We start from the raw sequence: 17,782 nt of genomic DNA on the forward strand, positions 1-17,782 counted from the left end.
GATCAGAAACTGACTTACTCAAAGCAAACAGATAAAAGACAGATCTTCAAATGACAGTGTGGCCCTTCTCAGGTACAATGTATAAAAGAGAGCATTTATTGGTTATCTTGCCAGTAAATTTACATAAACTTTTGTTTTATAAACTTTTACAGAACACTAAGGCTTAAAGAGAGTTCTCAGATGCATACATATACATAATCACATATATTTAGGGTGTCAACTATATTGTTATAATCTAAGTAATAGTTGTTTGTTTAACCAGTTACAAAGTAATCATTTATGACTTTAAAACAAGTACAAACCCTAATTCCTTTAAGACTTAGTTTCCCCAAGTAATAAAACCAAACAAATACAAGAAAATTATCTCAATAGAGAAGAGCAGATCAATGTTTCAAACTTTACTTCATATCCATACAGTAAAGTTCAAATAACTTCAACTGACCGTGCTAATGATGGCCAATTTAATCACAAACTTTTTGAGATTTACCTTCCTCAAACCTTAACATGCTTAAACATTCACAACTTCTCGACTTCTTTATATCCTTAGTTTTGTTTTCTTTCATCTTGAACTTTAGCCCAAGAATATTACTTTACCAGACAAAATACTTTCTCCTCCAGAAACATACCTTTTACCTTCTAATTTTCCATACTAAAAATATATTTCCATACCTATAACTTCCTTTTATCTTTTCTAGTTTCGGGCCCTTTCTTAAATTCACATTCTGAAACAAACCCTATGAGTGTTATCTGTGCATTTAATTTATACAACAAATTTTATCCCAGGAGAGGGTTGGACAGTCCAGCATATACAAAAAAAAAAAAAAAAAAAAAAAACGGTGCCTTACTCTTCTCCCATGTTGCATTCAAGGGGTTGGAGCACAGGATATTTTTGAGCCTGACCTGTCTCCATTATCATTATCACAATACCATTGACTTTGAATTCCCCACTGTTGATTGTGCCCAGAAGCTCCTTTTTTCTTATATTCCTGCATATTGATATGTAATGGAGGAGGACCTTTCCATCCTTTTTTTTAGACTTCCTTGAAGATCCCTTTGCATAGGCTGCCTACAAAACACAGGTTGGCCTTAGTTTCTGTCTTTTTCATTTCTAAGTGCAGTTTTTATTCTGCCAGTCTCCCTAGGCATTTAGTTGATGGGATACTGTTATAGCAAGAATTGCTTTGCCCCAGTGATGAATATCACATGGCCAAATGGGATCTCCTATCAGATCTTAAAAGGAGAGACTATTCCTGTCCCTAGGTCATAAACTGACAGTGCTGGAACCTCCCGCCACATCCTTTGTGGCCAGCAGTTTCTACCCCCTACCCCAGGAGCCAAAGGGACAGAGGCCAGGTTCTCTTTGGTCATTTTCTACAACCCAGGCAGCTTTTCTGGGATTCCCCCCAACCCCCAATTTAAGGCTAATGTCCCCACAGTGAGATGATCTGCGGCTGCCTGGAGGCAGACTGAGAAATAGTGCTGGGAGTGCCAGCACTGGGTTTAAAAGATTGAAATCTTTTTTTTTTTTTTTTTTTTTTTTTTCTTTCTAACCCTTTCTTCTGGCATCCTGCTATCTTTGCACACCAGAGGCAGTGCTTTTTGGCACCTTCAACTTATTTCCTGATAGTTCAGACCCTTTATCATACAACTGCATAAAATGCCTCTACATACAGAATCTCTTTCGTGTACTTTACTCCTGACAGACACAACTTTAATGTCAAGATTGTATAATAATCCAGAAAAACTATTTAAAGGCCGGATTGTGTTACTCAAACCCTTTTTCTCTTAGACAGGTTTATCCCTGTAAGTGACCCATACAGCCAAGATCTCTCTGCTCAAGAGACTACCAGTAAGATCAATGCTGCATGGCCTATGTCTTAAAGGGCCAGTAACAGACAAAAAAAAAAAAAAAAAAAAAAACAGAGAAGAGGATCATTGAAACCGGGACTGACAGATGGGAACTTTTAAAACAGAGAGACCTGCATGTACCAACTCCAACTGCAAGATTGTGTAATAATCTAGAAAGCTATTTAACACCAGATCATTACAGTGAAAAGCATTATCTTAGACAGACTTATAGATGGCCCTTTCTTCAATCCACTTTACCTCTGACAGACCAACTCCAAATGCAAGATTGTACAAAAAAGAAACAGAGACAACCAGAGAGGAGGCCCAAAACCATGGCCAACAGATGGGACCTTTAAATTGACCAGCCAAGATCTTTCCCAAGAGACTACCTGTAGAATCAATACAGTACTGGCCACTCTTTTAAAAAGGGGCGATAGCAGATACAAACAAAACAGACAACCCAAGGGAATTCCTAAGCCCAAGGCCAACAGATGAAAACTTAGAACAGATCAGAAGGGAGTACTATCCCTAGGTTCTCAAGTCCCACTTAACTATGACTCCTATACCACTGGCGCCACAGAAAGAGGGACCAGATGTTCCCACAAAGAGGAACTAGGTATATGGAATCAAGAGTCTCAGTATGCACACCAGGGGACTTACCAAATGGCCAAGGGTATTGCAACTTTCCTGAGTTCAGTTTCCTTTTTCTCAAAGTAGAGCAACTGATGGAGCAACTTGTGCAGTTCAGAGAGAGAAGGCAGGAATCCCCCAAAGCAAAAAGAGCTTGGCAGCTGCTGGGATGGTCCCTCAGTCTCTCCCTTTACTCACAGGAACAGCTCCTCTGGTTCCGTCCAAGGTAAACTCATACCATCTCCCAATTTCTCCAGTGGTCAGCTCTCAACAAATTTACCAACCACCTTGTCTCCTCAATATGGAAGTGGGGGTCACTTGGTGTGTCAGACCTGCCCAAGAAAGCTGGAGTGGGGGCTGCTCTCAGGTCCCATCTGGGGTGCCAAATTTGGTGCCAAAACTCGGTCCTTGTCCCCAGTGCCAATCCAATAATGAGGACATGGTTTTGAGAAAAAGGAAAAAGAAGGTTTATTGCTTTGCTAGCAAAGGAGAAACGATCAGGAAGGAGAAGGTCAGGGAAAAGAAGATCCGGGAGGAGAAGTTTAGGCAAAGGAAGATCAGGGAGAGGTTCAGGGAAAAGGTTGGGAAAAAGAATAAACCATATAAGTTTCAAAGCAACAAGGAATATAGTCAAAGCACTAAGTGAAACCCTGTCACAAAAGGACGAGGTGGCGGGGTGGTAGGTGAGGAGTTCTTTTCAGTGGGTATAAAATTTTAGTCATGAAAAATGAGGAATTGAGGGGCTGGAATTGTGGCTTAATGGAAGAACACTTACCTGGCATGTGTGAAACCCTGGGTTCGATACTCAGCACCACATATAAATAAATAAAATAAAAAGTCCATTGACAACTAAAAAAAATTTTTTAAATGAGGAAATGATAGAGATCTGTTGTACAACACAGTGCTTATAGTTAACACTATTATACTGTACACTTAAAAAATTAAGTAAATAGATTTCACACTGTTTTTCATAATTTTTAAATTAAGTTAACTTTTTAAGCTGATACATAACCCTAAAAATTGTACAGACTGATTGGGTACCATGTGATATTTTGATATGTATATACATTGTATATGTCTAAATTAGATTAAACATTCTTTCTTTTGACTTTTGAAATATACAGTACATTACCATTATCTGTAGGTACATTTTTAAAAAATTAACTCTTGTAAAGTCTATGTTGAAAATTATAAAATGTTTGTATCCTTGTTTTGTACCATTTGTCCTTACAAAATCTATGCTCACTTTATCAGTTAGATCTTTGACTGCTAGCAACAAAACCAACTTGAGGACTAAATTGAAAGTGAAAGTAGGGCTGGGGATGTAGCTCAGTGGTTGAGTGCTTGCCTAGCGTGTGTGAGGCACTGGGCTCCCTCCTCAGCACCACACAAAAACAAATAAATAAAGTTTAAAAAAAAAAAAAAACTTTTTTTTTAAGTGAAAGTAACAGGAAACATGTTTGAATCACAGAGACTTGTTAGAAACCTGGAGGATCAGGCTTAAAATGAACCAAAAGATCTCGTGAATTCTGAGCATCAAGAACCAAAGGAAGCCTGTGTGGTCCTCATGGTGCTATTGCCCCTTTTCTGCCTGCTCACCCACTGCCCCATAAGAAACCCCACATGGCCAGCTAGCAGCCTCAGCTTCTAATTCAACAGGGTCCTCCAGTGAAAGCATTTCTCCCTTTCTTATGGTTTGGATATGCAATGTCCCCCCAAAAGTTCATGTGTGAGTCAACACAGGAATATTCAGGGGTAAAATGGGTGGATTGTGAAAGTTGTAACCTAGTCAATTAGTCCACTAATATGGATTAACTGATGGTAACTGGGCAGCAGCTGGGGTATGTCTAGAGGAAGTAGGTCACTGGGGTGTGTCTTTGGGGTTTTATATTTTGTGTCTGGTGAGCAGCACTCCTTCTCTGCTTCCTTGTTGCCATGTCCTAAGCTACCTTCCTCTGCCACATCCTTTTACCATGATGTTCTACCTCATCTCAGGCCCGGAGCTACAGAGTAACCAACCATAGAGGAAACCTATGAAACCATGAGACAAAATAAACTTTTCCTCCTCTTAATTGTTCTTGTTGGGTCTTTTGGTCAGAGACAAAAAAGCTGACTAAAACACCCTTGAATACTAAAACCATTATATCAGCAAAGTTCAGAGTCACAGGGATTAGATGCAACAAAAAATTTTAGTGACTCATTAAGTGCAATTGTGAGAGGCACCATCACCCCACTTTCACCCTTTGCTTCCCATATTATAGCTTCTGTTTATGAGGGAAAACACAACTTACTATATTGGTCTAATTTAGAATGTGTACATCCTAAAGGATCAGGCCAAAATCTTACAAGGTGTCATCCCCTGGACATGGACATAAATCAGTCCTAATAACCCATTCCCAGTTTTATAGGGCCATATGTCTCTAGGTAATAGTGATATGATAAGATCAATGAGTCCCTTGGCATCAGCCATTTTCCCTGCCTCTGCCACTGTCAAGTGAATACTTTAGTTGATAGCAACATGTAGAACATCATAACTGTATATAATGCATTCCTAAATTCATGGATGGTGTTGCGAGCATGGCCCGATTCCAAATTAAATACCTTACAATGAGGAAGTGTCAGTGTCCACTCCATGCTGTTGGAAAACTGGGTAGCAAGCAATGATAGTCTAGGCCAGCCTAGGCAAGAGAAAAATCTCTATTGAGCTCAGGCATAGCCTCCCTCTCTATACCATGATTACTTTGAGTTCAAACTGGAGTGACAATATTAATAACCATAGGACTGTTTTGTTCCACTAATTATTAAGAACTCCATGAATGGGCTTTTGGTGAGCATTCACATGAGATACAAGTGTTTATATAATCTAGTCTCATGCCTCTTCCTCAAATCACCAATTACCAGTCCTCCAATCATGTTTTTGTTGTCTTTGGTTTGGTTTGGTTTCATTTCGTTTTGTTTCGTTTTTAAACATATCAAGCCTGTTAGCCTCTGCTCATGATTTGGTGTGGATCTTTACCTACATGCCTCCATCTCTTCTCTGGAAAAAGTAGGCAATGAATTGTACTACTAGAAGTCCCACAAGTTGGAGAGTTTTTCTTCCACTAATCAAGTTTACCATAGAGGAAAGCTGACTGATGCTAACTCTTTTTTTTTTTTTTTTTGCAGTGCTGGGGATTGAACCCAGGGTCTTGTGCTTCCAAGGCAAGCACTCTCCCAACTAAGCTATATCCCCAGCCCTAACATATTTTTTAGAGTCATCTTATAAGACTGACTTGCATATTTTTTCTTTAAATATAGGGAAATCTAGATATGGCTGTGGGTTCAGGGGGTGATATATAAGTCTTGTTGTTCCAGGTCTGTTCAGGTCCCACTCTATACTCCTGCCTGTATATATGACTTCTGCTTGGTGATGAAGCTCCAGCCTGGTGAATCAGAGAATACCCAGTTCCTGGTGAGCACTCAAATTGCAAGGTCATTTGATGTCATGTAGCCAGGCATTTGCTCTCTATCAAAGCCAGGTTATAAGCCAAGAAATGTTTTTCAAAAGCACAATAGCCTTTGACAAAAAGCATGACTTTATTCCAAAATGCCACTCCTATAATTGTCCAGTGGAGGCTTCCGTGGGCTTAATTGAACATCCCAGTCTGCTGTAGACATTTAGACAGCTACTATTAGATCTGATGGCCCATGACCCAAATGGCAAATTGCTTTCAGTATAGTTTAGACAACCAAAGGAACTTCTCTTGTTTTCAGTCCTGTTAAAGCTGGTAGCCTTTTGGGTCTCCCACTTTATTGGTCAGAGAAGCACATTTTACTATTAAAGTTTCCTCCAAAATTCAAAACGGTCCACCAGGTATTATGTGCCTTTCTTTTTGTAGGGAACATACATAGTAAGCTTATCTTTTTGTTTTTGTCAACCTGCTCCTGATTAAAGGGCCCTTTTCCCTCAAGAAACAGCAGAGATTGCTGGCTACTTTATTTTCATGGGGCATGTGTTTCTGCATATTTAATTTAGTTACCCTCCTCTAACATGATATGCTCTTAGCAATTCAGTGACCTTGGTGTGAAACTATGAGACCACATTACTAATAGAGCTAATATTGGACAACTTTCTTTTTTGCACTGCTGTTATCTTTTTCCTTTAAATTTCCTTGCTCTGTCATTTCTCCTATTTCCCCAACAGCTATGTACATGACTCTGACCAAATGAACTATTCATTCATTCACTAAGATAACTTGAGTACTACCATGTGCCAGGCACTTGAAAACCACTGGGTATTCAGCAATGAGCAAGTTAGACATGGCACCTGCATGCCATTCACAGTTAACTAGCCAGTAGCTTGGATGCAGAAAATGGAAAGGAGGGAGAAAAGATGCTTCACCAGAGTACTAACCTGGAACACACAATGATCCTGCCCCCTGACCTGAGAATTAGACTCTAACTGAACCGTGCAGCTGTTTGTCCTTCTGTAGAGGAATTCGTAAAAGGGCTAAAGTATTCCTCCAGTTCTCTTTTGTGCAGAGAACTATTAAATGGAAATTCCATTTCTTCCTGGGGTAGAAGTCTAAATGTGAGAAAAGAGGGAGAAGAATTTCTCTTAATACTAGCAGTATTCCTTGGCAGTGTTGACTGCCCACTTGGGATTGCCTATAATTAATTTATACTGACACCAGCCTTCCTGATTGAGTGATATTCCCCAGAAACTTTCAGCTGCATGATGGACTGATCAAGAGATAGAGTTTTCCCAGATGAATATGTTAGAGAGAGAAGGGCTTGGGATTTCCATCAGTAATGATAATGATAGAAGCTAAGATATGGAAGAAGGTACAGATACGTGGATATTAAGGATATAAAGTGATAGAGTTGGTCAGTGGGATACAAATCTTGAAGAAACTAAAGAATTATTACAATAAAAATGCACTGGCAGGCAGTGAGATTTTTATTAAAAAATAGACTTAGTGAATTTGCAGTCTTGGAGGTGGTGAATGTTTCTGATGATGATAAAGGAAGAAAGGAAGAATGTATGGAAAAGTTCATTAGAGGAAATCAAGAGACCGAGAGATGATATTGAAAGCCCATCCAAATGGATGTTGAAATCAGTAGGCAGAATGACAGGAATTGATAAAGAAAAACAAAGTAAACTGTTAAAATCTTTAGTACATGGAGAATGACCAAGCAGTTGGCAGATGACAAACCAGATGGTATAAGCCTCAAAGAAGGGGATTTTTTTTTTTTTTTAACACTAAGGGTTGAGAGGGAATAACTCTCTGGATGTGGTATTGAGGAAACATAAGCCAGCCCCTCCTGATCCTACAAAATAAGCAACAGGAGTGTGCCGCAGAGAAAGCAAGTTTCAGGAGTTTCCGAGGAAACTACTCCTCCGGAAATGAAATGATATTTGCTGATAGTGTAGTCTTCAAAGTATAAAAGAACCAGAAGATTTCTTCTATAATCAAAACCAGGGACTACAAGTGTGGCTTAGTAGCAAAGTGATATTTAGCATGTGAGGTCCTGGGTTCAGTTCCCAGAACCAGAAAAAAAGAAAAAAGTTTACTTGGGAAATACAAGGAGCTACTTAGAGCCTGTAACCCTGATCCCTGCCCTCCATAACTCATCTTTCCTATCACATCATCATCACACTGAATTTAGGTACTATACCCCCTTTACCATTCTTGCCAGAGGATGGTCTCACAACTCTTAATTCCACCTTTATAACTTGAGACCAGTTTACCATCCATTTATAGACTTCTCTCTCCCTTACTTCCTTCTGTTCTTCTTCCCTTTCCTCTGTTCCCTTCCCTATTTTTTCCTTTAAATCAACCATTTATTCAGTAAGGCTTTCAAAGCCCAGAAGGAAATAAATGTAAAGTAACATGCAAAAAAGTATTGTCACTTTTAAGGAATTGTTACTCATCATCAATTATTAAGTTCTTTAGTCGGAGAACCACATATGTAGTTCTTTTAAGTTCTGTTCCCTACCTCCTCATAATACCTTCAAAAACTTCTGAAGACCTAAAGAAGGAAGATCCAGAGAAAAAATAGGTGCTCCCTCATTAACTCTGTAAGACCTCCCTTTCACAGTCAAGTTTTCTATCTGAAGGCCTGCCTCTTCCCCTAAATGATTGACAGCAGGGATGCCCTATTGTTTCAGGGAAAACCTTTTCCCAAAGGACAACTATATCTGAATCTGAAGCCAAGCCTAATGGGGTCAGAATTCTACTTTCCATTTTCTTTCTTTCTTTCTTTTTTCTTTTTTTTTCTTTTTTTTTTTTTTTTTTTTTTTTGGTGGTACTAGGGATTGAAGATTGTATTTGGGTTAGTTAAGCACTTAATCACTGAACTACATCCCCAATTCTCACAGGTCAGAATTTTAAACCTAATATCTAGACTCACACAGAAACTGGAGATCAGGTTATTACATAGAAAATGCCAGATGTCATATTGAGACCTTTTATTCCAACTATTAGTACGGATACTTTTGTAGAGTATATTACAAATACTTTGCTGGTGTTTCCTACATGCCTACATGTGTAAGATCCTCGGTATACTACAATAAGCATTTCAATATTGAGTTTTCAACCACCAAGGCACATTTTTAAAAATTATAGTAGTGATAAATTAAATTTGGGAGAGGGTAAATTTGCTTTCAGTCTAATAACAGCCTTAATTAGGTTTCTTTTATGACACTGCACATCTGCCTAAACTCATACATATAAAGATGAGTGACAAAACAATAACAAATTAACTATCCTATGAAAATAAAAAACAGCAACAACTTAAATGAACTGCATTATTCATAACATGCTAAAGATTATGGGAGATTTTTCTTATTGTCAATTACTGTACTGTAGTCCTCAAGAACAGTGTTTTAGAAATAGTTACTTGAGAATCTATTAGGAATCCTATGAGTAACTGGGAGGCAGGAGAAGTAGAAAAGTGAGGTAAAATACTTTCTTCACACTCTGACAACAAAAGTATGTGTGCTATTGGGTCATTGAACTGAGCTGTGACTTCAGCAATAGGATAATGAAGATATATGAAAGTTGGAGAATGGGAGAGCATGAGACAACCCACTGGTCCTTCAGAAAGGTCTTTGTGCCTCAGGCAAGGAGTCAGATGGGTTTATAAAGAGTATCGGCAACTTGGAAACACACAAACACACACAGAGTATCCCTGACTCAGAACACTTAGCACTTTCCCTCTCCAAGATGAATAACTGATCCAGTATAACAAACGTTTAATGACATCTCTATTTGCCAAGCAACATGATTGTTAGGTACACACATTTTTTAAAATTATTTTTGACCCTCTGTTTTAACTTTTTTGCTACTGTGACTAAATGGTCTGACCAGCACAATTATAGAGGAGGAGAGGTTTATTTGAGGGCTTACAGTTTCAGAGGTCTTAGTCCATAGAAGACTGACTCCATTCCTTGGTGCTCAGGTGAGGCTGAACATCATGGTGGAAGAGGGAAGCAGCTCACATCTTCAGGAAGCAGAGAGACTTTGCTCTCCAGATACAAAATATATACTCCATAACTACACCCCACTTCCCACCAGCTCCAGCCACACCCTACCATTTCAGTTAATCCCATCAGGGATTAATCCACTGATTGGGTTAAGACTCTTCCCATTATTTCTCCTCTGAATCTTCCTGCATTGTCTCACATGTGACCTATTGGAGGACACCTCACATCCAAACCATAACACCCTCAGGAGCTTGGAATTGAGTAGGAAACATCCCAGTAGATCCATTCAGCACATTATGAAATTTGCTATAATCATGAAGGAGTGTATCAACAATTCAATGAAAATAAGGAGTGTCTAAGACAGAGGTCAGTAGCAGGGAAAGCTTTCCAGGTGATATAATTCTTGAGCTGACTATTGAAGAAAAAATAGAAGTTTGCTAGACATACAGAAAAGGGCTGGACGGCATGATGGATAGAGAAAATAGCATAAGTAAGGGCAAGAAACAAAAAACAGTGCTGCCTTGTCATGTCACTTCATAATTCAGTCAGCAAACAGATGTGGCACAATAGTAGGTTAACTGAATAGAGTTGAATGAAGTGACTATTTCCAGAGATGTCAAAATCAAGGGCACCTACAAAGGATGGTGAAGCATTCAGGGATAGCAACAATGTGAGGCCATTAACCACCTGACTGGAGGAGGCTAGGAAAGAGAATGCTACTATCAACACTTGGTGACAGGGCTGGGGATATAGCTCAGTTGACAGAGTGCTTGCCTCACATGCACAAAGCCCTGGATTCAATCCCCAGCTATAGCCATAGGAAAGTGACTACCCAATAGGAACCTTGACCAGAAGCAGAGGAATACAACTACCAAGCCACGCCAAACAGAGACAAAGGAAGGAATAGATATCCTTACTTTCCTTTCCTCTAGTCCCCACCTCTATGCCCCATTGGCTAATCCCCAGGGCAATTCCATTGGAAAAGCTTTCTCCAGAGGCCAAACTACTGAAGCCTAGAAAAGAGTGGAGACTACTCCTTGGAGAAGGGCCAAACTAAGAATCATTAGGATATCTCAGATTCATACCCCAACTCCAAATAACTTTCTGTTTCTTGAATAGATATAGTGCAGGAATATACCTATAGCTAATAGTGGAACGAGTTTGCTATCTTAGTACAAATGTCCATAGAATGGGAGGATTAACCAAAAGGATTTTATCTCTCACAGTTTTGGAGGCTGGAAGTCAAGATCAGAGTACCAGCATGGTTAGGTTCTGGTGAGGACCCTTTTCTGGGTTGCAGACAGCCATCTTTTTGTGGTAGCCTCACTGGTAGAAAGAAGACTAGAGAGTTTTGACCTCTCTTTTAGAAGGGCATTGATCCCTAACTCATAACCTAAATTATATCCAAAGGCCTCATCTCCTAACATCATCACATTTAGGAATTGGGATTTCAACATAAAAATTGGGGGAGTGGGACACAACATTCAGTCCATAATACTGCCCTTGTTGGGGATAGAGTTGTGGCTCAGTGGTAGAGCACTTACCTAGCATGTGTGAGGCACTGGGTTTGATTCTCAGCACCACATATAAATAAGCGAATAAAATAAAGGTCTATCAACATCTAAAAAAAAAAATACTGCCCTTGTTTCTTTTTTCTAAACTGTCAGGGGGGAGCTGCTGAATTACATGACAGGGCAAGATTCTTAGAATTCAATTTGCTGTGCAACCTCTGCCCTTATATAGTTTTTTCTTTTTCTTTTTCTTTTTTTTTTGGTAAATGGACACAATACCTTTATTTTATTTATTTTATTCATTTATATGGTGCTAAGGATCAAACCTAGTGTCCCACGTACGCGAGGCAAGTGCTATACCACTGAGCCACAACCCCAGCCCTCTGTAGTCTTTTTATATGCCTGTTTTTACCCATAATGATGCAATAATTATGCTATCAGATATTTTAAAACAAAACATAAGATAGTGTGAGATGACATACCATATCCATCTAAAAACGTTAATGTTTTGTCAATGTATGAAACAGGTTTGCATGTTAGTCTCATAGAATACTGTTCACTTGAGACACTGTATTTGATTTGTAAATTCTAGTTAAATCATATTAAGATATCTTCAAATTTTATTATAGTACTACATTGTTTGAAGGAGAGAAAAATAATACGTCATCCTTATACAACCCTTTTTCTCTTTATTTTGCAGATCAATAACTCGATCCTATTACCGCAACTCAGTTGGTGGATTTTTAGTATTTGACATTACTAACCGACGATCTTTTGAACATGTAAAAGATTGGCTAGAAGAAGCAAAAATGCATGTACAGCCATTTCAGATTGTATTTCTGCTGGTGGGACATAAATGTGATTTAGCTTCACAACGTCAAGTTACAAGGGAAGAAGCTGAAAAACTGTCAGCAGACTGTGGAATGAAGTATATAGAAACCTCAGCAAAAGATGCTACAAATGTTGAGGAATCCTTCACAATCTTGACAAGAGACATATATGAACTTATTAAAAAGGGAGAAATTTGTATTCAGGATGGCTGGGAAGGGGTTAAGAGTGGTTTTGTTCCAAATACTGTGCATTCTTCAGAGGAAGCAGTAAAGCCCAGGAAGGAGTGCTTTTGCTGACTTCAAACATGCCAAAGAACAAGAACAGATTGGGTGTCATTTCAGGATAAATATCAACATTAATGGCAGAAGGATGCAATGATAGCATTTTAAAAAGTTAAGCCTGTACTAACACTATTTTGTAAGCTATTTGATTCAGAGCACTATGCTTGTTACACTATAAGATTGGGTGTTTTGCTAAATTATCAGGTGAAGCAGACAACTTTTTGAAACTGGAGTACCAACATAATTCCTTCCATTCTTACTTTGTTAGCAAATAGCTGACCTTAGTGTCCAGATATGTCAATATTACTCATTTTTTTGACAGTTCAAAATGGGTTTTTTGTACATATAACAGTCTGATTAAAAAGATTTTATCAAGAGTTATATTCTGGAGTTAATAGTGAATATTAAAGTGCATTTAAAAGTGTGCTGTTCACTTGCAAAGTAAACAATCTCAGAAATATTTTTTTAATTTAACCTTTTTAAATTTTTTATTTATTTGGGTTTTTTTTGTTTGTTTTTTTGTTTTTTGGTTTTTGTTTTTTAATGTGGTGCTGAGGAGTAAACCCAGGGCCTTACCCATGCTAAGCAAGAGCTCTACACTGAGCTACCCCAGCCCTCAGAAATACTGACTAGGACAAAAATAGCAGTTCCGTGTTTAAGGTCCCAGATTTTTTACCATTCTCAGAAATATTTATCCTCTCTTATTTTTGGCTGAATATGAGAAAATAAGTTTTATACTCTTTTTTTTTTTTTTGCTTGATTTATTGCTCCTGAAAATTTTGTTTTATATCTAAGGATTCAGACAAAATATTTTAAGCAAATATTTGTAAAAACAAAAATGAAGGACCACTCAATCATAGACATTTTGATGTTGTAGTATACTGTCTGAATTTAGACAAGAAAATACAAAATTTATTTATATACTGACATTTTCCATGAAAAATGCAATTTACTTTGAACTACTGTACCTAAATTTTCAATTTAGGTACCAGAATGTTTTCAGTAACAGCATTTTTGTCCAAGTAGATTTCCAAATTTTCCCATTTCTAATACAAGATAAATGTAGAAAAAAGACTTTTCTGAACAAGGAAAATGGATTAGATGGTTGATAAATTTAACATTCAAATTGCATTTTACAACCTCCCAGTACAAGTGAAGATAGAATTATCAGTTTAGAAATAAAATGACTTTCAGCTTTCCTAATTTTTAACTTACTGGTTAAACTTCTTTCCAAGAGGGACATTTTGAGCATAATGTCAAATATTTTATATGGCATAGATGTCTCTTCTGTTCTGTAAACTGTTCTTATTACAAAGGGGTACAAAATGAAACTGCCTTTTTGGAAGCATAAGATTTTTACCATTGAACTATAGTTTTTTCATTTGTTTGAAAACCAAAATGGTATAATACAATATTTCACAAGAAATTCAGAAACTTGGTTCTAAACTTGACTTTGCTTACCAATATTTGACCATAAGGAAGTCATTGATCCCTTTAAGCATCATTTTTCTCATCTGTAAAACAAGGATAGTGTGGGGCATGGTGTCATATGCCTGTAATCCCAGCAACATGGGAAGCTAATGCAAGAGGATCCCAAGTTCAAACCCAGTCTCAGCAATTTAGCAAGGCCCTAAGCATCTTAATGAGACCCTGTCCCAAAATAAAAAATAAAAAGGTCTAGGGATGTGGCTCAATGGTTAAGTGCCCACGGGGTTTAATCCCCAATACCAAAAAAAAAAAAAAAAAAAAAAAAAAGAAAGCTAGTAACCTCATTTATTGACTTTCATGGAATTATTTTAAAAACCAAGCCAATCATGAAAATAAAAAGCTTTGTAAATGTGAGATTGATATCAACTGGTCATGGGCATACCAGTATATTTACAGTGGATGAGAATTGTATCATCTTTCCTTTCATGTGTGCAGAGGGGGCAGAAGAAGGTACATGTTTTCATGGACCTGGGGGAATCCTTGGTTCATGCTTATCTTCTGCCCTTTTACCCTGAACCACTGTTCCTCCAAAGCAAAAATGGTAGAGAGGGAAGTCCCCAGAGAATTAATTCAGTCAAAAATCACATTTGAATGTGTTTTTTGTGCATCTTTGAAGTAGATATTTAATTGTATTTTCAAATACTTGTACATTTTCTAGGTTCTTGTATTTTCAATAGTGTTTAAGAGAGAAGATATAAACTATGTCACTATAAAATTTTAAATATTTATATTGTCAACTTTTTTTATATTCTTAAGTTAATTTCACAAGTGACTTCAAACCATAATTGACCAGATGAGAAATAGCTGTCCCCCAAAATGTGAAGTATTCTGTTTTTACTGTTATAATGTTAAATCTTAAAATTTTCCATCAGTCCAAAATGGTATAAGCTCAACTACTAAGTATCTAACAGCAATTTAAAGTGTAATCACCTGTGTCTACTTGTAAAGTTAAACAGCAGTAACATAAAATGTGATTTAACTTTCAGTGGACACCCTTTATAATATTAACATTGGATGAGACCAATTATTCAGGCTGAAGGATTTAATGTTTTCCAAGATTTAGAACAGAATTAAGAAACTAGAAGAAAAAATTGGGAAAGCAGAACCCAAAAAGTTAATACTTGCATGAGCAGAAGCAAGCCTAGAACTCTGGTCTCCTAACACCTTGATTACCATGCTCTGGTGTGTGTTTGTGTGTGTGTGACAGTGTGCGCACACACACTCACATGAACATGGCATGTACACATGCTGGTGGTTGAGGGGTGTGAAAAAGGGAAAATATAATCTGATGGAATCAACAAAATTCTAAATTAGGGTTAAATCATTTTTATATTTTAGAGAAGCTATTTGTGATAAAACCATAGTATAGTGAATGATGACTGCAAAGATCTGAGTTCTTAAACAAGATTGCCAAACATCTGTATACCCTTAGCCAGATATCTTTATCCATTTATATATATAAAACAGCTGACCTATTTTTTATACATTGCTATGGAAAATATGGATAATAATTCCAAAAATAGAAAAATTTTTGCTCCAGGCAAAACATTTTGACTAAGTTTCTTAGAAATCACTTATTCTTGATTTTATATTAAAATTACTTCATTTAAAATTCATTTAATTTAAATTTTAACCTCATTTAAAATGTAAAGCTAATGATGTAACTAATTACTAAATAGTAATTTTTTAAAAGAAATGAAAAACTGTCTAATTGTATAATAACCTTTTCCCTAATAGAAATTGCTCATCTTGAGCTGCATTAACACTTTGAATGCATGTAGTGATGTGATGGTTCATTTAATAGCAAGCTTAAACCAAAATGTTTAAGTAATCAGAATGCTTTTAAATGTGGCCTTTGTATACATAATAGTAGCAAACAAGATTTCTTGAGGCTGGAACTTAGAATTTAGGATTCCAGAAGCCTCAAGCATTCCATGATTTTTGTTTCTTTTTCTTTCTTTCTTTCTTTCTTTCTTTCTTTCTTTCTTTCTTTCTTTCTTTCTTTCTTCTCTCTCTCTCTCTTTTTTTTTTTTGTGGGAGGCAACTGAAAACATCTTTTATATTATGGGTAAGATAAGTTTACCAGAACAAAGTCTTTTTTAGGAAACTTTTCATCATTAAAAAACTGAATTTATGGATTACTAAAATCATTTTAAGAGTATTTTAATATTTTAATGTTTTTATACTGACCTTGATTCAATTAAGAACAAAGATTCCATTAACTTCAAAGAGTGCACTGAATTTGAATAATTTCCTTAAGTCTATTACAGTGAGGAGGACTAGGAAGACTAAACAACCATTTCATAAGCTTGTTCATTTGTTCCCACTTACTGCCTGGAAAGATTTAGCTTGGAAATGCAAAGGAAATATATAATCTTTAGGGAAAAAAACACAAGACTGTAAAGTCTTTAGAGTAGATACTTTGTATTTTAAAGTAGTAGAATACATTCCCAATGTTTTCACCAAACTCCTGAACAATTAATCTTCACCTGGTCTTGAATTACCTAACACTATTTTTCCTGAACCTGAGTGAACTGCTGCATGACCTGTTATTTCTATAAAGTTAATAACTGATGCAAGTAGACACAGGAGTGATGAGCTGTGACAATCTATATCAATCATTACACAATCTAGTTCATTTATTGCACATAACCATGGTAGAAAATAAATGAGAAGAAATTTAAAAGATATATTAAAAGTAAGTGTACCTTGTTATCTCTCTGGGTAAATTTTTTGTTTTTTTTTAAAGTAGTGCCTAATACATTGTCTTATCTGACATTCAATGAGTACTAATTGATGGTTTTTATGTTGAATTAATCCTATTAAATGTGAGTTCCACATACTTGATTTTAATTTATACATTCTGTGGAGGAATAAACATGTTTTGCTATCATCATCTCTTGACCTTTTTTATTTTCAGATAATAGCCAGTAGAAGTAAGATGTGGCATAAACTTTTGAAGTGTGTTATTAATGTTATTTGACTTTAAATTTGAATAAGAAGAATGAGAGTAAGATTGTTTATTATCCATCTTTAGCAATCCACCTTCAATAGTGTTTTAAACCAGAAGCAAGTACTTTAACTACAATTGTGTGTGTGTGTGTGTGTGTGTGTATGTTCACAAATGAAATACAAGTAAGAATCAATTCAAATTTTTGCAATTTCATATATATTACATTATACCATGGTGGGGTGTGTGGCAGAGTCCCATTATCAAACAATATTTACACAGCAAAATGGCAAGTATTCACACTAGAAGAGATGAAGTCTGTAAGTAATCTATCATCAGTTCAGGTCAGATTTTTGCTGTCAAATGAGTTATAAAAAGAAGCTTAGACTTTTCAAAGCATTTTGGATTTTGAATTGCAGAAAGGGATAGTGGACTTGTACTAAGAGATATTTTAAAATCTGTGATCACTAGTTGGTTCATCTTTGTCATGCTTCAGCTTTACACACAGCAGAAGCTAATTAAATTTTGAATCAAACTGTTAAAATCACACAGGAAATGTTCATACCCCCCACACATAAAACCAGTTACACATGTAAATGTTTACCATTAGTGCTTGATACATAGTAAGCACTTGATAAATGTCCTCTTATTTTTCTTTTGTTTTTAATAATAATATAACTATCAAGTTGTCAAAGTCAGTTTTCATCTCCATGGTTAGGCAGAATTGTTAGTAATGACCATCTTGCTAGTTCATTTTTAATGCTCATGACTCTGA

The 17,782-nt window shown here is 36.6% G+C and overlaps 1 protein-coding gene across 1 annotated transcript in view; it reads left to right on the top strand.

The window, feature by feature from the left end:
* The window catches only part of Rab39a (RAB39A, member RAS oncogene family), a 39,247-nt gene extending 26,115 nt beyond the window's left edge, over positions 1–13,132 (top strand). Inside the window, exon 2 of the mRNA XM_047518838.1 lies at positions 12,158–13,132. Within this exon, the coding sequence (XP_047374794.1) occupies positions 12,158–12,584 (427 nt within the window). The 3' untranslated portion in view covers positions 12,585–13,132. The remainder of the gene's footprint in view (positions 1–12,157) is intronic.
* Positions 13,133–17,782: the final 4,650 nt, after the last annotated feature.

Source organism: Sciurus carolinensis, chromosome 11 (assembly GCF_902686445.1).
Source record: "Sciurus carolinensis chromosome 11, mSciCar1.2, whole genome shotgun sequence".
NCBI lineage: Eukaryota > Metazoa > Chordata > Mammalia > Rodentia > Sciuridae > Sciurus > Sciurus carolinensis.